General features: G+C 55.0%; 1 protein-coding gene across 10 annotated transcripts in view; it reads right to left on the bottom strand.

Annotated features, from left to right (window-relative positions):
- The window catches only part of NTRK3 (neurotrophic receptor tyrosine kinase 3), a 426,694-nt gene that overhangs the window by 292,098 nt on the left and 111,164 nt on the right, over positions 1-23,432 (bottom strand). The window contains exon 1 of one of the 10 annotated variants that reach the window (XM_036231981.1): positions 15,622-22,719. The exons of the other annotated variants lie outside the window; for them this stretch is intronic. Within the exon in view, the coding sequence (XP_036087874.1) occupies positions 15,622-15,782 (161 nt within the window). The 5' untranslated portion in view covers positions 15,783-22,719. Of the gene's footprint in view, positions 1-15,621; positions 22,720-23,432 lie in introns of those variants that run through there. 10 annotated transcript variants of the gene reach the window in all.

Below are 23,432 nucleotides of genomic sequence, written 5' to 3'. Positions count from 1 at the left end.
CTCCTCGGCCCTTCTCATTGTCCCCTCGCACCCTTGGCTTCAGTTCTCACCTCTGGGCACCTGACTCACAAATCTCCAGGCTGGTCTTTGTGCCCAAGGCCAGCCCTGAAATTCCAACCCCTGGCCAGACAGATGCCTCTGGATTTCCAAGCCAAACCAAGTGCCCTGTGTGAAGCCAGACGCACCCGCTCCTCCCCGCCCTGCTGCCTGGTCTGCCTCCCTCTCTCGGGAGTCGCTCGGCTCTCTCCCAGGCTCCTCGCTGGAAACGCCAGCTCTCTGGTGCCTCGTGTGCCCCCGCGGCCCGAATCCTGCCAGTCTGACCGCCACGCCGTCTCCCTCTCCTGCGCTCCACCCACGCGCTCCTCCCAGCTGGGTCGCACCCCTCCATGCGGAGACGCTTCTGCGTCTCTCAGTAGGTCTGCCCGCCCCGCGTGTCTGCAATCCACCTCCGACTATCAGCGCCATGGTGACGCCATCCCCACTGCCTCAGCCCTGACCCCGCAGCATAAACAAAACGCCCGCCTGGCCCGGACCCTCTGCGCGCTTTGGCCGTTGCTCACCTTCGCCTCCCGCTTCCTCCCGGCCAGTGTCCCGCCGCACCATCCACGGCCCTCCTGGGCAAGACCAAAGCGTCCCCTCCTCTCACGGCAGAGCCCTGAAAGCCACACGCGCCCTCGCCCGGCCTCCCTGGCAGGTGGGGGGCGCGTCTGGAAACCAGAAGTCCGGGTCTGGGTGCCTCCGAGGACTCTCTTGCTTCCCTGGCACACTCTCCTCTCTTCCCTCTTCCGTCCTGCCTTTCGCAAGGGCGAACTGGCTGCAGCCACCTTGCGCCACGAGAGAAAGGCCAAGAGAATCACAGAGATGCCGCCTGTGACCGAACCGCGCTGCTGGACCAACACCACCCCATGGGGGTTTATTTTTCTGACAACAAATTAGATAGTGAGAGGTGGGTTGGTATCCGGAAAAAAAAAACAAACAAAAAAAAACCCTAACTGTTTAAACCAGCAAAGTTAGTTTTCAGTTACTTGCGGCCAAACACGAGCCTGTCTGGTCACATATATGATCTCTTCCCACTTTCACAGATACCCTCTTGGAGGGTATTTTCCACATGAGGAACTGAAGCCTGGAGAGGTCATGTGACTTGCCCAGCATCCCAGAGCCCACGAGTGGGAGAACAAGGCTCGAATCTGCCTGACTCAAGTCCAGGCTCTTTCCAACCTGCTTCGCCACACTAAATTACAAAGCTTGTTGAGTGACTCGATGAGCAAAACATCACCCACTGGCTAACTCCTCTTCTGCACAACCTTTTAGAGACGTGGGGAAGGGCTACGCGGTCCTCGAGCTAGATGCCCTGATCGCTCCCCGTCCAAAAGATGCCCCGGTCAGTGGCCGGCCAAGCACATGTGCTGAGGGCGCCAGCAGCCAGAAGAACCAAAACATGAGAAAAATTCAGCCTTGATGAACTTCTGAAGGCTCCTTGACTCAGAAATTCTAAGACAGACTACTTTCAGCAGAAATGCCATTTTTTGGCGAGCTGCCCTCCGGGGAGCCGGCAGTCGCTCAGAGTTAGATCTGCGGGCACCAGGCGGCGCCCCCAGAGACGCCAGCAGCCCTGAGGCTCTGCCTCGGCCACTCGGCACACAGGTGGGCGCGGCCTCCCTCACCTGCCATTCTGTGGCAACCTGGCTCGTCACATCCACCTTCTCTTGAAAAACGAGTGCACTTGCCCAGCCCCTCCACTCCGAACTAGTTTATTCCTCTCTTGTAGCCTCTGCCATATCTGGCTTCACGCACCACAGATGCTCAAATAATGAAGGAAGTGAAGTGGATTGAATTGGACTGAAAAGAGTTGGACAGCCTGAGCTTGACTTGGCTTGATTTGATAATTATACTCCTTAAATCAAAGTTTTGGTAAATTTGGCACATCGAGCATTCAGCAGACAGACTTTCAGTGAGTTGCCCGTTGGCAAATTGGCCATTTTCTCATAGGTCACTTGGGCAATCGGCCCTCGAGTCACCTGACTTTCGGAGAAGTGGTTTCTGACAAGTTGATCCCTCTGTAAAGTGACTTGTGATTTTCAGTAAATTGACCCAGAGCAGATGGTGAGCGGCAGTGGCACACACAAGAAATGGCTCCAGAGGCCCACTGAGGACCAGGGCACTCTCGCCCCAGAGCCCGTTAGTGACACTTCAGAGACACTCCAAAATAGCCCGACCTGCGGGAGCTGGGGAAAGCCGGGGTCACTAGCCTCTGAAGAGTTTTGTGGGGCAGGACACCCACCTGCCCAGCCTCAAGCTTCTGTGCTAAGGTGGGACCCACTCGGGCTACACCCACAGCAGCAGGCGGGGGCAGGGGGTGCCCTTCCACCAGCCCAGAGCAAAAGTTTGACTAAAGCTCAGGGTCTTTACTCTTATAAATCTCTGCTTTTTAATGACAGCTTCAAGGCTGAGGAGAAAAGGACCATTAAACCCACTGAATAAGTTAATGGGGCAGAGAGAATCTATTTCGGAGCCACCCCAGGCTATTTTCCTCTGGAGCTAAAGCCTGAATAAGCAAAAAGAAAAAATTAAAACCCGAGAGTGCACTGCCAATAAAGAGCCCGGTGTAATCTCCCAGCATCTAGGACTTCATCTGCAGACACACTCTGATGCAGATCACCTGTGACACACCTCTGGCTTCAGAGTTCCTCCTGTGGCGGCCTGGGGCCCTATTATCTGCCTGTACCTTTCCTCCCCGTGAGGACAGAGGGATGGGCAGCTCCTCCATAGGCTGCGGGCCCCGTTGGTGACGAAGTGGGAACCTGGGCCCCACAAACGTTAGCTCACGAAAAGAGGCATCCCCAAGACCCTGTCGCCCGCCTGTCTTCTCGCTGTGCAGCCTGGTCCCACTGTCGGGACACGAAACTCTCTCTTCCCTCTGCACAAACCCAAGACAGCATCCTGATTTCTCGTGCCTGGACAGCAGCACCTCTTCAGAAAACTCCTCTCCTTCCTCTCCCCACACCCTGCTCTCTCTCCCTGACTTCCTGCTCGCCTTGGCCCATTTCCTGCCTTCAGGGAGAACCTGGGCCTCCTTAAAACAAAGCCCGGAACGTGGCTCTGAGGGCCTGGAAAGCACAAATAATTAAGTCAGAACTCCTGTTGGTAAACGCTGAGTCCCACTAGACACACGTTGTTTACTCTTTAATATTTAAACATGTTAATTAAATCTCTGAATAAACAAATGTATTTTAGCAAGTGGCATTCCTGAGTCAGACTTCCTTTCTGCCACCATGGACCTCGAGGCCTGAGAGGTGGAGCTGGGCCTCCTTCGTGGGTCACTGACATTACAACAGACAAGATCCAGGATCGCTGCCCCTTCCCAAGCTGTCAGGTCAGGCAGCCTGCACTTCTGGCCAAGGGGTAATGGACTCCACCACAAACCAACCCTGTGTGTCCCTTTCAGGACCCAAGGCTTCCCGTTGGCTCGCCTGAACTTTAAGAAGTCCTCACAGCCTACAGGCCCCCAGCACAGGCTCCCCCACCCACCCGCCCTGTCCCTCCCTTAGGCGGATGCTGAGCACGGGGAAAGCAGAGACAAACAAGACTGACCCCACGACCCCGACGCGCTCACAGCCACCTTCGGAGAAGCCCCGCTCTCAGGGCCTGGTGTGGTCCGGCGCCTGCTTCTCCAGCCAGAATGAACTTCCTTCAGCTCCTTAAAGGTTCTTCTCCCGCTGTTCCTTCCACCTGGGGCAGTGTAACCCAGAACCAGCTCGAACTGGTCTTAGCCTGTTTCTAACGAGACCCAGAACCAAAGTTGACCAGTGACACCTGTAAACCCTTAACTGTTCCGCCCACGGAACCGAAGGACCAGGACACAACCAGAACCTGAATGCCAGACCCATTCTGGAGTGAACGGTCCATCGTCCAGGAAGGTCCAGTGCTGAAAACCCTGAACTCTCACCCCGAACCCTGGGTCAGGGAGGCAGACTTGAGCCTTGCCTCCTGTCTCCCTGCTCGTCGACCTCGCCATAAAAGCTTTTTCTTTCCTCAAAATCCGGTCCACTATTGCTTCTATGTATGGGGGGAGCGGGGAGGGGCAGGGGGTGCTCCATCACGCCTGCCCCTCTGTGGCCAATGCCTGACCATCCTTCAGGCTTCAGCCCAGCTGTCGGCTCCTCTGGGAACCTTGTCCCAGTGCCGCAGCCTGGACTAAGTGCCTCCCGTGGAAGCCCATAAGCCCGTGTGCCTTCTCGACGCTTCTATTGCCCTATCACTTAGGGTGTAAACTGAATCATCATCTGCTCAAAAGGAGAAACCTTCCAGGGTCTTTTATTTCACTGGGATTAAAATCTAAACCCACCAGAGGGAGATGGGGGAGGGAGGAGGAAGGCAGGGCTAAAGGAGGTCAAGTATTTCGTGACAGAAGGAAATTTAACCTGAGCAGGAAACACAAAAAGCAATATATATATACATATATATGTATATATGATGTATCATCGAACTGTACACTTGAAACCTATTTGATTTTATTAACCAATGTCACCCCAATAATTTTAATTAAAAAAAATCTAAACCCATTTCTACGGCCTGCCAGGCCCTGCTGACCCCTCCAAGCCCGTACGCTCCGTTCCGTCCCTGCTGCCCTGGCCTCCCTCCCGCCCCCACCCCCACATACACCCCAGCCCGTTATCACGTCAGAGGTCTACGCCTGCTAGAAAATTCTGCCATCAGCTCTTCACGAAGCTCTGCCTCTCGCTCGCTGTCCGGATGACAGCTGGGCTGTGATCGACTCCCAGAGCCCCACTGGCCCAACCTCCCCCGGGAGCAGCCCCCACCTCCGCTCAGCGCCCTCACCGGGCTTAGGACTCGGACACAGCCGAGTGATTGACGTAAACACTGAGGCCTCTGCCCATTAAATTCCCAGGAATCTTTGTCTTGTGTGCCATGGCATCGCCAACATGAAGGGAGGAGGCCTGTTTCTGTCTCCATCGGCCGACCCGCAGTCTGCAGGCTCTGAGGCAGAACCGGGCAGGCCAGGCTGCCCGCCGCGGCCCTCTGCTCAGCAAGGCCTCCGAACGTGAAGGAACATGTGGACGCGTGCTGGCCTGGGGCCTCCCCGCACACCACGAGCGCGGTTCCCACTGCGTCACGCCGGGAGGGAGATGGGGATCCTGGGGTGCTGTCCGCTGCACACAGACCCAGCCCGGGACCCTGAGACGGGCTGCATGACTAGGGTGCATGAAGAACTCGGCAAACATAGTCCAGCCCAGACCAGGGGTCACCTGCCCATGGGCCCAGCCCTGCCAGAGAGCACTGAGTGCCCACAGTGTCAGGGAGAACAAGGTGCCCCGAGAGGACCAGGAATGTCCTTGGGCTGGGGACACTAGGCGCCCTGAGAAGTCAGCCACCTGCTCTTCCTGCCTCTGCAAGCAGCAGCACATCACAATGGGAACCGCTTGGGCTCTGAGTCAGATCCCGGCTCTGCTGCCCACCAGCTGGGTGACCTTGAGCAAGTGCCGCCGCCCCTCTAACCCCTCGATTTTCTCATCTGCAAGACAAAGATACAACAGGAACTGTTTCCATGAGTCATGGACATGTGTCTATCCTAACCCAGATGAATCAAAACCAGTCCCATTATGTAAACTGGTACGACCTCTTTGAAAAAAGATCTGGAAGTATTTTATAAAGTTAATTATAAATTTATCATATAACCCAGAAATTCCACGCCTGGGGATAGACCCAAGAGGAGTGAAAGCATGTGTTCACAAAGAACCTTGTGCAAGAATGTTCATAACTGATTTATCCATAAGAGTCCAAAATTGGGAATATCCAGGATTCCAACAACCAGGAGACTGGATAAACAAACTCAGGTTTCCACAAAACACACTAGCACTCAGCAAGAAAAAGAAACAGACAACTGTTATTTGCAGCAGCGTGGATTAACCTCAAAAACATTCTGCTGAGTGCGTATTGTGATTCCATTTATAAGACGCTGTACATCAGGCAAGAGTGATCTATTATGGAATAAAGCCAGAGCAGTGGCTACCTTTGGAGAGGCGGGGTGGAGACCGCCTTGAGGGATGGACAGCAATGCGCTGGACCCTGCTTGAGTTGGATTCCACAGGTGTACACGCTTGTCAAAGCTCAAAGAACATATACTTGAGATGTATGCATTTATTTCACTGACTATAAATACTGCCTCAATGGAAAACAATGAAAACGCTGAACTCTAGTGTAATGAAATGCATACTAAAGTATTGAGGGGGCATGTATCAACATCGACAATTTACTCTGAGATGCGTCAGGAAAACAGGGTGGACACTGAGTGGACAGAGAGATGGAAAGATAGGTGGCCCAAGTGACTGGGTGAGTAGAGTAAATAAGTGTTAACTGCAGAATCCGGGTGGCAGGTATACGAATGATCACTGTAAATTTTTCAAATGTTCTGTGTGCTTGAAGTTTTTCATAATAAAATAATGGGTTAGGGAGAATCCTATATACTTACATGCCCCAAGGAAAGCAATGACATAGTCCTATTTCGTAGCTCATTCTTTTGGGAGGTTCTTCCTTACCATTAACCAAATCTCGTAGCCTATAATCCTAGCCCACTGTCATTTTTTAGGGGGAGTGGAGTGACGGACTCAGTGGCTGACACGAGCAAGGTGCTATCTGGTAGCATTGAAATAATTGATAAATTGGTTAATTGAACAATAAGAGAGCGAGCGACAGTGCATTTGGTATGCAGTAGCTTTGCTTACTTCCACCTGCAGCTCCGAACCATCAGACGGTCAGAGACCTGGCCTGTGCCTCCTCGGGCCTGGCACTGGCCCGGCTGTGTCCTTCCCCTTTCCCCACCTCTAATTCTCCTACGAGTGTGCAGCCTCCTCCAGAGGGCTCCTCTCCTCACGAGGCTGCCCAAGCAGATACACTTAGGGCACCAGCGGCCAGGGGCACCAAAACGTGAGAAAAATTCAGCTTCGATAAACTTCTGCAGGTTCCTGGACTCAGAAATTCAACGATGGACTCTAAATTCAGCAGAAATGCCATTGTTTTGTCTCATGATTGTTATGAGGTGGCCTGTGTCTCCCCGGAATTCCTCCGTTGCAGTCCTAAGCCCCAATACTTCAGGATGTGACAGCATTGGGAGATAACATCTTTAAAGACGTGATTAAATGAAAATGGGGTCATTGGGGTGGGCCCTAATCCAACAGGATTGGTGTCCTTGTAAGAAGGCGGATAAAGACACAGACACACACAGGGCCGACCGTGTGAAGACACAGGGAAGACGGCCGTCCGCCGGCCACGGAGAGAGGCCTCCGAAGGAACCAACCCTGCCCGCACCTTGATCTTGGGCTTCTAGCCTCTAGGCCTGTGAGAAAACAAATTCCTGTTGTTTGCCACCCAGTCTGTGTGGTATTTTGTTACAGCAGCCCTAGTGAACAAATACATAGATTTAACATTGCTTTTACTTTTTTTAATTACAAATCTGGCGGGTATGATAATCTTATTACCGTTTAAGGCTTCTAAAGTGCACACAGAGAAAAAACAAAGGATTATATATTGAACACCTTATTTACCCATCACCTAGAATTACTACACATTACCATTTTGTCATATGCTAAGATCTCAAAAAAAGGGAGAAGGAAAACATCACAGGTAAAGTGAAGAGCTCTGTGCTGGCTCTTGATTTCCTCTCCGTCTCTCCCCAAGGCAATTGCAAAATTGGTTTGTATCCAGTCTATGATTTTATCTTTTTACTGCATATCTGTGTCCATGAACAATATACTGCATTTGTCAATTTCTGTTTTTCAACTTACACACATAGTATGTCATTCTGCAACTTGTTTTCTCTTTACTGGTACTTTGCCTGCAGAATGTAGCCATGTTACTGCACAGAGAACACGGTTTCCACCGAAACTGCTATATAGCAGTCCATCATGCCCACATACCCGGGTCCCCTCCTGACGGCATGAGCCTGTTCCCAGCCGTTTTGCTCTTGTGCGCACTGTTGCAATGAACGCGGGACTGCGGGCTCTGGAGCAGGCCTGGGTTCGACTCCTAGCTGCGCCCTTCGCGTGATGGCCCGAGGCCAGCTCTTGCATCCCTGGCCTCGATTTCCTCACCTGTGAAATGAGAGCAGCCTTCCGCTCATGTGCTTGCGTGGCTTAAATGAGACGCCATACAAACTTCCGGCCCCGAGAAGGTGCTCAAGAAACAGGAGCTGCTATTACTCTGTGCTTACGACTGGAAAGCTAGGACATGCAGCACTCACAGGTCTGGACGAAGAAGACCATGTCAAAGGAGGCACCTGAGTGACAGGTAGGGCCCAGGTGAGCAGAATGAAGGCCAGAGGGCTTCCAGGCAGGGGAAAGAGCCTGCCCAAAAGACTAAGAGTGGGAAACGCTTGGGAATGTCTCAGAAAGGCACAGTGGGTTGGCCTGGCTGGGGGGTAACAGGAGGCAAGGCTCCCGAGACAGGCTGCAGCCTGCACATGAGGCAGGAGCCTGAGCGAGGAAGACCCAACTCAGGTTCCCGAGCTACAGTTACAGAATGTCTTCCCTGCCTCCCAAATCATTCTTTAAAATCAACTCTGAGCCAGGAAGGGCATTCTGACAAGCACAATCGTGCTTTCACTTCTCATCTACATATTGGATCAGGAAGGTCAGAGCACATCCCAGTCACACCCAGCCCTGTGGGGAAAGGCAAGTGTCGGGGCCAAGGTCAGGAATGAGCCGGACACCATACCTGGGGTGCAGAACAAACAGATGAATGGGAAACGGAGAGAGAACCTGGGCAAGCCCTGTCGGAAGGTGCTTGGGAAGGGGTTAGTGTTCTCCTAGTGTGGGGGTGTTCAAACTTTTCGCAGCCCGGGCAACCGCGTTAACAAATCTCATGCAGAATACCACACCGGCTCCGGTCCCCGGGGAGCATGTCCGTGCTCACAGAGTGTGGTCCCTGCACCGGCAGCGTCTGCATCCCCTGGGTGCGTCTCAGGCCCCACGATAGATGGGAATCAGAAACTGTGGGCTCGGACCCCGCGGTCTGTGCTCCAGCCAACGCACCCGGGATGGGCACACGAGCACCCGCGAGGACCGCAGGTCTGTTCCCACGCTCCCCCTTGACACGCAGGGGACCCAGCCCGAGCGGAGTCCTGCAGCTTCGGGGGGCTCCAGCCTCCAGCTCATCCCCAACCACCACGTTAGAAACGTCACGAGTTAAAGCCAGAGGACCTTCGAAGATCACTAGGCCAGCCCCCTAATTTTAAATATAAGAAAATGGAGGCACAGAGATGGCTAACGCCTTGCCCAGATTCACCCAGTAAGTTGGTGACAGAGGTGGGGCCTAAGAGCTCACTCTGTTCTCACTGAGATGGCATTCTCTGAGAATGTGGCCAAAAACACCTGTGCCCACAAATCTCAGGGATCCTGAACTCCACTGGGTGTGAGGGCCCCTACTACCTCCACGCCCCTGACTACACCACGTCAAACACCAGAAGAGCAGGCGTTACATCCTGCTGGCCGAGGGGCGCCTGGCAGTGTGGGAGGAGGCTGGGCCGATGGGGGTTGGCGGGAAGAGGCACCTACGACACCAGGTGTGAGCAGGGGCTCGGGAACCAGACCTGCTGAGTTCAAACGGCAGCTCCGCCACTCACTGGTCGGATGCCTCAGGACAAGTTCCAGGGCCTCTCTGAGCCTCAGTTTCCCCATGCGTAAAGTGAGGATGATAATGATACCTGCCTCCACAGGTTGCGCTGAGAATGAAATGGGGCTAAAACAAACCACCCTTAGGGTAACACCTGGGACGCCATCTCCACGCCGGTGACGACGATGCTCTCACTCTGACGAGGGCAGGTTTCCCTAGAAGGTTCCTCCAACAGGCTGCTGCACTGAGGCAGGCCCAGGCCCGCCAGGCACGGGGAGGCGAGAACGACGTGGCCAGAGCTGCGCTCGGCCACCACGCCCGGGATCTGCCCTCTGATCTGTGACACGTTCTGGCAGAAAACATGGCCCGTCCCACTGCACAGGTCCCGCGGAGGACCTGTTCCCTGCTGGCTGCTGGGGATGCGGAGCCAGATCCAACACAATCCCCGCCTCCCGGAGCTCACAGCACAGTGAGGGGAAAAGCCTGATGTTAGCGAGTCTGATGCCACGCAGCGCCCATGGGTGGGACTCCAGGGGGTCTCAGCACGACTAAGACACTGGTTGTGCCACCCCCTTCTATCCGGTATCGTGCCCGGGTCGGTGAGGACAGCCATCCAGCTGGGCGCCAGGTGGAGCCCCAAGGCCAAAGCATGCTGAATAGAATGCAAGCAACAGCAGCCCTGAGCGACTGACAGAGGGTGGCAGGCAGACCAGCACGTCACCAGGACAGGAACACGGCTTGCAGCCCCGGACTGGGGGCGGTGGGAGGAGCGACCGATCATGTCCGTGGAGACAGGAAACCTGAACAAGAGTCAGGAGGGAGAAGGTCACTCTTCCCACCCTGCTGCTGCCCCAGGGCCCAGGGCATGGCTTGGACCTGAGCACAGGAAAATCGGGGGCTGCTGACCCGGCCAGGGCTGAGGGCAGGCCCAGCAGCTGCCTGGGCAGAGCGTCGGCTGGGCCGGGGCCCAGCCCTGTAACACCACGTGGAGCCAGTCTTTGCACGCCAGCCTGGATATGCACCGCCCCCCGCCCCAGGCTCTCCCTACCCACCACATGGCTGACTCCAAATCACTTCTGTGGAACTTGCTCCCAGGAATTTGCCCTGGGAGACAGAGGGAATCTGGCTGCCCCCTCGGCGCACCTGGCCCCCTCCCCCACAGCCCCGAGGCAGGCTCCCACAAACAGGGGCCAGGTGCCAAGAGAAAGGGCCTTGACCTTACACACCCCATAACTGCGGGGAGAATTAGTTAGGCCTCATCCGTCTGGCTCACAGACATCTCCCCAGCTTTCCCAAAAGGGGCCGCGGGGCTGTCGGAGGCTCTCCCCGAACATGCGGAATAAAAGCAGCAGGAGAGGAACAGCGAGCACCTGGGGAGAGCGCTCCGCGGCCTGCTCGCCAACACTCCGCTCCTTGGCTTCCCTTCCCAGTCCCACTGCCCCCTCCCCCAGGCTGCAGGGTCACCTTCCTGATAAACTACCTGCCCCACATCTTTGTCTTACACCGTCAGAAAGTGACGGGAGAAGAAAGGCAATTTGCCTCTCTTGCCTTCTGAAAGTTGCTGCCCCTAAAATACTACGGGGCCTCCTGTGGACAGCAGCAAGGCCAAGGGATCAACTTCTGGGCCCAGGGCCACAGACCTGACAAGTAACGCCTCTGTCGTCAACACGGGGTGGCCCCAAGCACAGGAAGATCTAGAATTTTTAGATCTACTTTCAGAAATTTTGGGTCCTCTCCACCTTAAGAAAGCCACATTTTCATATATGTACATTTTTCTTTAATCTTTAATCTTTAATCTTTCTGGCCCTGCTTCTCCTGAAACTCCTCTTTTAGCAGTAGGTCCCTTGTCTAATGCCTGCCACCCCAACTTGATTCTAAACACCAAGAGGGAATTGACTTTCTCGTCATTGTGACTCACACCATGCCCGGCACATGGCTGAGGCCGCAGGCAGGGAGAGCGAGACCTGACTCCCTCCTCTCCCGGTCCGATGGATGGCAGAGCCAGGTTGGCCCTGCCAGGGCCTGTGCCCATCCTTCCCCACTAGTCCAGCTGCTGGGATGGGCCTTGGCAGGCAGCGAGGCAGGCGGCCAGACACCTGGGCTCCCCACAACCTAGGCCCAGACACAGCTCAGCATCCACGCTGCCAGTGCCAGGCCCTGCTAGCTGTCTGGTGCATACGTGCAAGGCAGTCCTTTGAAAAATGGAGCACAGGGCCTGCCCTCCAACACCTGCCCCAGGGACAGGAGCCAGGTGTCCCACGGACACAGGGTCCGCCCATGGAGGAGCAACAGCTGCAGCCACAGGCCACGTGCCCTGGAGTCAGGCTCCCCTTCCCACGCCTCCCCTGCACTGACGTGCTTGAGGGGCCCTAGCTCCTCCTCCGCGATTCTCTCGCCGGGAGTGCCTCAGAGACAAGGTTTCTGCCAACGGAAGAAACTGCACTCCTCCTGCGTGCCCCTGCCCCCTCCCCATTTCTCATGTTATTTCCCACTCGGTATCTTATCGCCACATTTGTTAAAATGACTGCCACTTAAGAGGTGGCAAGGAGTCAGAAACACAATCTGGAGCAAAGCTGATATTAAATAACTTCCTGAGCCTGGCACAGCTGCTAGGCTCTGTCCTGGATCTCAGGTGGGTAACGAAGAGGGTGCATAAGACAGGGAGCGAGAGACGCCCCAGTTCCAGTCTCAGGAGCACCCCTCCACCAAGGGACACTCCTCCCTTCTCTGGGCTAGAATTTCTGCACCAGGAAGGCCTGAGCTTAGCAGTTACCAATCATTACCCCCACTTCCCACGTGATCTCACACCTACCCTCTTCTCTTCTCTCTCTCTCTCCCTCTCCCCCTCCCCTCCTTCCTCTCTCCCTCTCTCTCTCTCTCACACACACGCACAGACATATACACACACTGAGCCAAGGGTATGAAACAATGTCCAACACTCAAATCCAAGCTGAAAGAGCCCTCCAGTCAACCAGCCCAACGGCCCTCTCTCTCAGATAACGACACTGAGGTTCAGGGATCTTGAGCCTCTTGGCTGAGGACAATCTGATAGATGATGGATTTAAAACAATTTTTTAAGAGTAGTGCCCCAGGAAATACCACAAAGCTCTGGATGCTAGATTGGTTGGCTACAATAAAGGCAGTGTGTTCTGTAGCTGTGACCTTAGACCACTGACCTGGGCAACTAATATCCCCAATGGTCACCATCACAGTAAGGCCCGCTGAGAATCATCTCTAGCCACTCGCACCGTAAGGGGAGAGAAATTCGGTTGACGGACCATCTGAAGCCAACATCTCTCGATCTGCAGATTCAGTCTCATCCCCTCAAATACCCAGCAACTGTCCAGCAATGCCCACCATCGCCACCCACCAGATCAGAATGCACTGTTCTCCATCCCGGCCGCTAGGTGTGAGTGCTGCCCTCAATGAACTGGGACCCTAGAGGGGTGACTAGGAAGAACAGAGACCCTGTCAGGTGAGCGGGATCCCATAAATATCTCCTATGCTGTGCCGTAACTTCATCCTTCTTCCAGAAAGAAACAGGTAGTCAATCATGGCGTATCTATCACTTTCCAGACACTTTCCACACGTCGTATCATGTAATTCTTCCAGTAAGACCTCCCAATAACACCTTATTTTACAGGTGAAGAAAAAAGAGACCCAGAGAAATTAACTTACTCAAAGTTAAAAAATAAAAATAAAAAATAAACAAGCAACAACAACAAAAAAAAACAAGCAAGGAGGAGGGCAAGAATTGGAACCCAAATTTGACGCCAAATTCCCTGACCTTTTACTACACTTTAGCTTCCCCTGAGATATCAGACTCCATGCTTTGGGCTCTGGTTAAATCAAGTTGGGGCGCCATGGCCTTCAGAGATGCTGGCATCTGGGAAGAATCCAAGTGCAGCTTTGATCAAAGCACACTCAATAGCTCCTCCCTCCCTGCAGAAATCATGGTCTAGTGCCCTCCTGTGGCTTAACATGGAACTGGAATGAATGCACATGGGAGGCTCCTAAGGGTAGACTGAAGGGACTTGTCACTCTTTCCCACCCGATTCCTACACTTTTTGTCCCACAGCTGCTGGAGCCCCAACTGTATCGGACTGATTTAGTCCATTACAATAGTCAGAAGGGAATCAGCCAGTGAATAGGAAGCTACACAGGGTGAAAATAGGAGAACAGTAGTCCAAGCAAATAGGGAGAATATCTGCAAAGGGTGGGTGCTGCCAGTTATCCTGCATGGACGCTCCTGGCACCTGGACCCCTGGGACCAAGAGCGGGGCCGGCGGGAAGCAGGGACGCTCTGCCGGGCACACTCGGTCACTTGGTACCGCAAAAGAGTCTCAGCGGAATCCACAACAATTTCTCTGTTCTTTCAGCTGATTTATGTCTCAGCTACTCTGCCACCTTTTCCAGATACACCCCATCTTGGTCCTTCTGTCACCCCCAGCCTGTGCCCGGTTGCTAGCTCTCCTCACCCAACCTCCCCTAAAGCCATCCTTCCGGGACCCAGAAGGGTCACTGCCCCTCACCGCCGAGACGCCCATCATGCCCCCTGTGCGCGTGGCCTCTGTGCATGCCAGGCACTTAGCATAACTTCACTGAATCCTCGCAACCACTCTACCAAGATGAATATAGTCATCTTGGTTTTCCAGATAAGAAACTGAGGTTCAGCAAAGTTAAATAATGCCTAAACTCGCCTAGGGGCAGAGCCGCTGTCTAAACTGAAGGCTCCCTGGCCAAAGAAACCACTATCATTCCCACTACACTGAGCTGCTTCTCAGACAGGAAAACCATTAAAAAGCTCACGCGCAGGAACTGTTATAATGGCAGACCTTGGATGGGAAGATGAATCTGTCGGGGTGTGTGAGAGGAGAGCCTAGAAGCAGGAAGAACAGATCAGGGCCACAGGAAAGACCCACGCTCATGACCATGAGATTCTGGGGTGTGGTAATGAGAAGAGGGAGAAAACGAGATGAAGAGCAGCACTAAGAGTTTGAAACGCACATATTCTCACTGAAATCTTACAATAACCCTGTATTATTATCTCCATTTTTTTACTAGATGAGGAAACTAGGAATCAAAAAATCGTAGCCAGCCCAGGGCCACAGCTGATAAGAGGGCGAGTTGTGATCTTAAGTTTTAGTTAGTAGTTGCCATCCATAAGCAAATGATTTCCAGCCCAGTAGGACAGTCATAAATGTTGGCTTCATCCCTGCTTTTTAGGACACCGGCCTTGAAAAAGGATCAACAGGTGGGGAAAGACGGAGCACCACAGCAGCCTGGGGTGCGGCAGCCACGCGTGACCCTCAAACCGAGTCACAGCCCCACCGCGGACGCAGAAGACCCCATCTCCAAAGCCGATAACCACATTTGTGAGACGAGGCTCATTCGTGGACCAGCTAGAGCTGGAACAAGACGGCACCTGCTCAAACACAGGACTGCCTGGAACAGACAGAGAAGAGCCAACAGTAGTCACAGAAAGGAAACGGTCAAAACTAACGAGTCCAGGCAGGGCCCACGACCCTGGTTTGCAAGGCACGTTCATACCCAGCACTTTGGAAGTGCGTCTCTGAGAGCAGAGACAAGGTCTAGAGAGGTTAACAGACAGCACCAAGCTCTCGTGTCCGGTACATATCAGGACCTGGTATTTAGTGAGCAGCTACCTGGTGTCGTAATTCCCAAGCTTGGCATGAGCTGGGAACAGGGAGAGGTGAGAGATGCCCCCACACTTGGGCCAGCATATCACATGGCCTGAAGCAGTTTATATAGCTCACTTCTTCCATGACAGTAACCCCATAGTTTAACCATCTGTCAACTTCTGTGTGTCCCCATCGGGATGGATCTTCCTGGGCAGGAATTATGTCCCGTACATTCATCTCCATTACCCCCATGCAAATACGCTGGACCCTCCTGCTGCTGCTGAGACAGATGAGGTGGGAGGCAGAGCCGTCCAGGCCAACTTCCAACCGCCCGAGGCATTCTCCCAGCCACCTCCTGCGAAGTTCAGGTCTAGGAGGCTCACATCTCTGGGCTGCAGACGTGATGGAGGCAGGGCCAGCTCTGCAGAGACAGGCTCTGCCTAGAGAAGAGTTGACCGGTCTGCTCAGCCCTGGCGCAGGCGAGGCTCTGAAAGCCTCGCTGCCGGTGCACATCTCACCAGGCTACTGTGTCACATCCCCAGCTCCTCCTAGGAAGCCAGCCACCAGCTTCAGACAGTCTCGTGCACAGCGCTGCCCTCTGGCGGCCAGCGAGGGTGCAGACACAGACAATCTTGGCAGGCAAGAAGCCAAAGGCTTTAGGGCTTGTTTACAAGACCTCAGACAGAACGAAGAGAGGAGAGCTGCACTTGTGCGTGCACAAAGACGCCCCCAAGATGTGCACACAGCTCAGTTTACCGTGGGAGGCAGCCGGATTAGGACTTCGAATCTAAGATTGCTCCCTCCGTTCTCGCTCCGTGTGCAAGAGGCTAAACACTCCTTTCCCTGCCTCTGGAAGAACCCCAATTCCTTAGCGCCAGAACAGAGAACCCCAGACCCACACCAGCTGGGGAGTGCCTCTCACAAGCCCCCCATCCCTGCATGCTGGCCCAAGTGGTGCCAGGAACTCGCTGGGTGAGTCAAGTCCTTTCCCTACTCTTGAGCCTCAGGCTTCTCCTCTGTAAAACTGAGTTTGGCTCAGATTGTTTCTGAGCCCCTTTCCAAGTCGAATGATTTATGGTTTAAAGTCTTGATTTTCTTTCTAACTCAAAAACACTCCCAGACATCTAGAAATGGAAATAACCAACACGGGACCTGGCTGTTTAGAGAGCCCAGAGAGAATGTCATGACACTATCTGACGGTCACCCTGTGGAGGAAGCGGACTCCGGCTCCCAGAAGGAGGACCGAGGCCAGAGAAGTTCTAGGATACGGCGAGCTCACGCAGCCAGGATGCAAGGAATGGGGTGCCCCCACGAACACTTGCCCTGCGATCTTAGCCATTTGCTGGGTCCTCCAGCTCTTTCCACGGGGCTCAGCCTATGACGACTATGGGATGCCCCCATGAGCAGGGGGAGTACGGAGAGGGGGCAGAGGAAAGTGAACCTGCTCATCTGAGGCAGAGTCGAGAGCAGGGCCAGGAAGAACGGGAATTCCTTCAGGAAAGATGCTTTAAACATCGGCTTCCAGCTCCAGCTGCTCAGCACTTCTGATGTCCTTCTTTTGCTCTGTACCCAGAGGCAGCCTCAGGACCCCAAACTCGACCTGGGAGGGCCCACCAGGCCCTCCATCTCCCATCTAGGCTTTCCCTGGCCATGGGCAGTCAGGGACACCATCCTGCTGACTGTGCTGCGGCCCCAGGGGAGCTGGCTGAGACCCAGACGCCAGCTTCCTGAACCCCTGCCAGTTCGGCTGCCACCTGGTCTCCTGTGGGTGCTGACCTCGCCTCAGAGGCCAGGATACCACAGGCTGGTCAAGGAGGCCTGAGAAGAGGCTTGGCTGAGACATGGCCAAGGGTGGAGGCTACTGTCGGACACAGGTCAGGAGGAGAGCCCCAAAGCCTCCCTGCCACCAGAAGCCTGACCGTGACCGTGCTGGCCGGCACTGCTTGGACGACACCACGCCCATCATTATCTCACTTGCCGTCCCCTCCAACCCCGGCCAGGACAATTCTCACCTAGGGAGCCGGAACGTTATCAAAGCAGGAGTCCTCCTAGACCTGCATGTCCACCCTTTCATTTGAATATTACTACGTCATGACGGTCACGGATCGGTGAAGGTGCGTGTGCGTATACCGGTATGTGTTAGTTTGCATGGGCAGAATAGTTTAACATTAAACAGCAGACTGCTCTGCCATATACTGGCGACACGAACTAAGCAAGTCATGCTCCGTCTCCGGATTCAGTTTCCCCATATGTAGAATGGGACGAATAAGAGTACTTCTCTCATAGGGCTGGCGTGAGGCCCTAACGAGGTGCTACCTCTAAAGTGCTTGGAACCATGCCTGAAACATAGTAAGTGCTCAATGAAGGCGAATTGATGTTAGTTATCATGTATTAGCAGCTTTCGCTTTGCCTCGGAGCGCTGCTATAAGGTGGTTGCTATTACCCTCATCTTACGGATAAGGAAACTGAGGCCTGGAGGAGGTAAGGGGTTTGTCCACAGCTAGGGAGGGGCTGGGCCCAGAGGGGCTGCTGGGGAAACCAGCTGGCAGGCTCCTCTCTGTGCCTGATGAGGTCTGTCTGGAGAAAGAATTTTACCACTCGGGAATTTTTGAGAGGATGAGCCACAAGGGGCTGGGGGCTGGAAGACAGAGGTGAGGCTAGAGAGAAAGGTCAGGCTCCCAAGCCCACTGAGCCAGACGCCCAGCTCTGGATGTAACCAGAGCTCAGCAGAAGCCCTCGCCAAGTGGATTTCTAACTGGCATGAGCTGCCGGCTCCGAGGAGCCCTGGGGCTGCCAGCCGCGCATAGTTGCTGCCTCTGGGGACCCTGAATTTGGAAACGTCGCCCCAGAGGGAGACACAGTTGTGGGCGAGGCTCTGGCTTTGACAGAGTGCCCAGAACGAGCACCAAGCACTGGGACTGAGCAGGAGAAGGTGGCGCCCAGCCCGAGAAGTGAGGTCTTCCAGCACCTGCGGGCCCCAGAAAGCTCCCCGCCCTTCTCTGGGCCTCTCAGGGGACCCCTGTGCATAACGTGAGGGAGGAGGTGGCTGTAGTCATCCCTTCCAACTCTGCATTCTGGTGAGCCCTGCATTCAGGGGTGGGTGGAAATCCGAAGGTCCTCACGGGGGTCCTAGGGCTCACTGGCATCGTCAGCATGGATGATCCGACCCATGGGAGAGGAGCTGCCACCCTGCCCAGCCCCCGGAGTGCGCGTCCCACAGCACAGGACAGCAAGGCTCACAGAATGATGGATGACCTGAGCTGATGGCTCGGCTGCCCACCAGATCTGGAAAATGGAGTTCGGCCTCTGCTCAGGCCACACTTAGACCCAATGGCCAGGACACCAAGCCACTGTGCGCGTGCGCGCGCACACACACCCCAACATCACACAAGTCCCTCAGAGGCATTCCCAGAATGCGGCCTCTTGGGAGAAAAGAACTTTCTAGATGAAAATGCTCTGCATCTCCCTTCACCACAAGCTGTAGGGCATCCAGCTGAAGGGCCATGGCCAGAGAGAATGGAGTCGACAGAGCCACGGAGGCTATGAGAGAGGCACCAGAGGAGGAGACATAGGACTCTTCTAGATCTTTCCTTTTGTGAGTCACACAACTCAATCACTGAGACTCAAATTCTGTCCTTTATTTTGTTTGTTAATCGGTAAATGGGACTCATAATCCCTGCTTACATACCTCAAGTAGCTGTCACAAAAATAAACTCAACCGCCCTAAACTGGGAAGCAGGATAGTGATAGAAATGAATGGTGGGGTCGTCACGGAGATGGAGAATCTGCCATACAGACCAAAGGCAGGATTCTGAGGGGACAAGGAGACCGTCCTGTGAGAACTGGCCTGACCCCTGGGGACCAGGACCTCAGGAATCCTGACGGAGCCAAGATCCTCTCTGCCACCAGGCCTCAGCCCGCCTCCCATGAGCCCTGCTGCCCCCTCCCAATCGGCCAGCCCCTCCCCGGAACAGAGCCAAGAGGGGAGGCCACGGGCTCCAGGATGACCTCCTATCGTCACCCCTCTCAAGCTCAGACCCAACTAATGGCAAGGGTGGGCACCAAGCTTTTTTGATGATGTATGCTTTGGCATTAAAATTATCTCATAGCCCCAAAACGCTCATATTTATTAAATTATTTGCTTATATATCTTCAGTCCATACAGTAAATATTCCCTTTTCTAGACAAGAATAATTTGAAACAGAAGTTCTAACATTTTCTTCTCGCGCCGAGTGGAGGCCCCTGCTCCGGCAAGGAGCCGGCTCTCGCAGAGGCGCCTCCCCCTGCCTGAGCTCAGGGCGACTGGGGAGCCTGGAAGCAGAGGGTCCAGCCTCCAAGGGGAGGCTACAGGCCCCAGCGCATTCTTGCTACATGTGGCGTTTGGTCTGGGCAGTTGACTTGATATCGTGTGGTACCTTCTGAGGGGCCCAGAGTTCTCTAGGGATGGGAAGGGAAAGGAGGAAGGGAAACCTGGCCAGTGGCCAACGGCCAGTGACAGAGCATCCTGCGCCCTCCCTCTGGTGGCATCACAAGGGTCAGCACCGATCTCGAAGGCGGCGCCCTAAGGAGCTGCCTCGCAGAGCCTCCTCGGGGACACTCCCCAGGCCCCGGGATGGCATATGTCCGAGATGGAAGGGACACTGCCTCTTGGCCTCAGTTCGTAGTTGCCTTACAGGCTTGGAAAGACTACGGTCTTCTACTGTGCCTCATGGCAGGTTGGCGGCAGAGCCAGGGTGGGACTCGTGTGTCCCACCCGTTTCCCAACCCTGCCACTGGCTAGCCGGAGGCCTCAGGGGAAGCTGGAGAGGGTGCCTGTGATCCCAGTATAAGCTGTTAAACAGGGCACTTGAGATGAGGACGACAGAAGGCAGCAGAGATGCCACAAAACTGGCAAGGGCCATCCAGAGGGAGGGCCACGCGCTACCCACACCCCCACCAAAAGCCAGCCGGGGCAGGGGCCTGGCCCATCACTGCAGGCAGACCGGAGGAGGAGGCAGCAGACAGGGACGGGCAGGACAAGGCTGGAGAGCTTCCCAGAGGAGCAGGAGGTGGGACCCTCCCTTCTCCACAGCAGCACACTCCACCTCGGCCGGGAGGAGGGCAGCTGGCACCCTGCAGGACCCTGAGCTGCCTCCCAGACTCCAGGCTCAGCCCTCTAGGGGCCAGTGCACAAGCACTCTCAAAGAAAGGGGCAGGCTGGGCTCATTTGCCCCAAGCTGCCATACGCTCAGGCCCCCTGGCACTGTAGAGCTGATGCCCTGGGACCCAGGGTATGCCTCAGAAGACTGACCTTGGCTTTTAGGGGCTGCAGACTCTGGATCCAGGGAGAACCCTCCAGGTAAAATCCCAGGGCCTCTAGAGTCCAGCGTCCTCAGCTTTCATTCTAGAAGTATGTCTTTCCCAGGGGCTATAACCACACCTCAAAGGCCCCTCACATCTTGGCCTACCACCCTCAGGCCTATCCCCCCCCAATCCCCATAATACCTCCGGGGCCAGGCCCACACCCCTGTCTGCATCCCAGCCCTCACTGGCAGCTGTCAAGGCTGGCTGCCCCCTTGATCCTTGGAAAGGCTGAGAAATCAAGAAGCCAGTACAGCCACCAAAGCTCTGAATGATCCTTCATCCAGCCAGGGGAGGGCCTGCAGGGAGGGTGGGGGGCTGCAAGGACCAGAGGATTGCAAATACCAGAGACCCCACAGTGGCTGTCACGGAGAACCCACTGCTGGCTACTGGTCCCAGCCCATGGTCTTCACCACCCCAAGAAGCCAAGCCCAGTGATGCCATCTTCTCTGCTTGATCGTCTAACAGTCAAAGAACATGCCATTCCAACCCAGCTCCAAGCAGGCCTGGCCTAGAGAGATGGCCCAGACAGCCACCTCCCAGCCACCACCCTCCTGTCTTTGTGACGTCAGAGCCTGGCTGGGTGCGGCTGTTCATGGACCCTTCTAGGTAAGGTTACTGTGGGTCAGAGCTTCAGTGGCAAAGGGACTGGCCTCCTGAACAGAAAGATGCCAAAAGGGAGGGCCCTTTGGAGCAGCTTGGCTCTGCGAGGGATGAAGGTAAGACTCACACTTTGGCATGGATGCCTTACAGCTGATTTCCTCCTGATGCTAATGGGGAGGCAGCTTCCTCCATCAGAGGTGTACTCAGCCAGCCTCCAGTGGGTACCCGGGAGCTACTCCACATACCACCCACAAGGAAGGACAACAGGGAATGTCTTGCCCCTTAAAACTCACATAGCATCAGTTTAGCACCTGAGGGAGGGATGTGAGGACCCCAGGGCCCCAAGAATAAGATGGTGAATCTGTGGAGGGCACCCCCATATTCCCTTACTAGGCCTGGTGGCAATCCAGCTCCTGCCCAACCTCTTCCTCATGCCCCAGAGTCTGCCCAAGCTGCAGACCTAGGCATACACCAGCACCAGGAGCTTCTGGCTGATGGAAGCTGTGGGATCCCTGATTCCTTATCTCTGACAGCATCACGCTCCTCTCCAACAAAGCCCAGGCTTCAACTAAAGCCCCCTTCCCAGGTAACCCTCAAGTAAGGCCTCCTCCCCTGCCCAGAGGGCTTCTCCCTACCCTAAGCCCCTCCTCCCAGCCTGCTGCCAAGGGCCACCACACACCACACCGAGTGGAGGGCCTGGGCTTCAGCATTGGACAGAGATGTACGTCTAGTTCACAGTTCAGGCTGTGTGTCCCAGGGAAAGTTACTTTGGTACCCTGAGCCTCCATTCCCTCAGGGATAAAATAGGGATGGTGACATCTGCCTCGCAGGGTGAGCAGTGTTCCCTGTCTCTCTCTCCACCATCCTCGCCTTTGGGTTGCAGACAGGACTCTTTCTGAGTTCAGTCAATACCAGCCACAGATATAACAGGGCACTGAGGAGAAGATGGGGCGAGGAAAGGTCATCGGACCCATGACCTCTGAACTCCCCCCACCTGCCGCTCAGTGCAGAGCTAGCTCCCTGGCTCTTAGGTGTCAGAGTAGATTTAAGGAAAGGAGTCCTGACTTCCTGTCAGAGTCTGGGTCCTGAAACAAGGATGGAACACAGACTGAGGGGCTTCCTGTCCACTCCTTGCTCACTGTCCCACATGATGCCTTTCTGGGGTCCTCCAATGGAAAAGGGGACGAGAGGCCGCCCCGTCACCGACCTTTCCGGCATCCCCATCTTGGACCCTCTGCCTGGAAAGATCACCCCAGCTCTTCCCTATCAACTGCTTCCCTAAGTATCATTTTCAGAGGAGCAGCACCTCTGCGTGACTATGAAGAGCCTACGTGATTGTGACCATCGCTGCTACCCGTCAGCCTCCTAAAGATACACACACATCCTTAAAGCAGAGAACAAGCAGGAGGAGGCTCGCTGGCCCCCAGAGGTCCCCCACTGGGCACCTGGGGCACCTTCTCTCCAACTTCTAGCCCACCCAATCCCCTGGAAATCCCTAGGTCCAGCTCCTGAACTCCTTGACCCACCACTAAGCTCTCCCTACCCTTCCACTCACCACCACCCCTCCCCCGCTGACACACACACACACACACACACACACACACACACACACGACTGCGACAGTGTACTTCCAAACCATAGTTTTCCTTACATTCACACTCCGGGACCCTCCTCCCTGCATCCTTGGGGATGCTGGAATGCTGTGGCCTGCAGGACCAGGGAGACAGAGTTGGGTCCAGCCTGTTTCCTTTGCCCTCCCCCAACCTTTGCTGTTTATCAAGCCATCTCTAGCCAGCTGGGTTGAAGGTGGTGAGGGGACAGACGGGAGAGCCAAGATATGGGTCAAGCTCGTCTCCGGGCCAGAAGTCAGAACCATCTTCTGGGCTCTACACTCCCCTCAAACTGTTGGCTGCAAGCACGCTAGCACAGTCTCCATTAAGCCGGAGGGCTGGCGGGCTCTGGCAGAGCAGGCTGCAACTCCTCCCGGCTCTGCAGCCCTGTTGCCCCGGGGCTGGGGCGAAGGCAGAGCAGCGCCAACGGCAGATTCACCTCTCCGGAATGCCTTCCTCAGACCCCAGCCAGCTAGGACTTCTGTGCAAACCCTTCTCAGCATCCCACCCACGTCAGGAGTCCCCAGGAGGCGGAGACCTTGGGAGAGATAAGGGAGAGTTATTCCCTGAACCAACCCAGTGCCATCCCCACCCTTCTCTGGATGGCAGG

This window comes from Rousettus aegyptiacus, unplaced genomic scaffold (assembly GCF_014176215.1).
Source record: "Rousettus aegyptiacus isolate mRouAeg1 unplaced genomic scaffold, mRouAeg1.p scaffold_m13_p_14, whole genome shotgun sequence".
NCBI lineage: Eukaryota > Metazoa > Chordata > Mammalia > Chiroptera > Pteropodidae > Rousettus > Rousettus aegyptiacus.
Note: the sequence above shows the minus strand (reverse complement) of the source record. Positions and strands in the feature narration are given on the sequence as shown.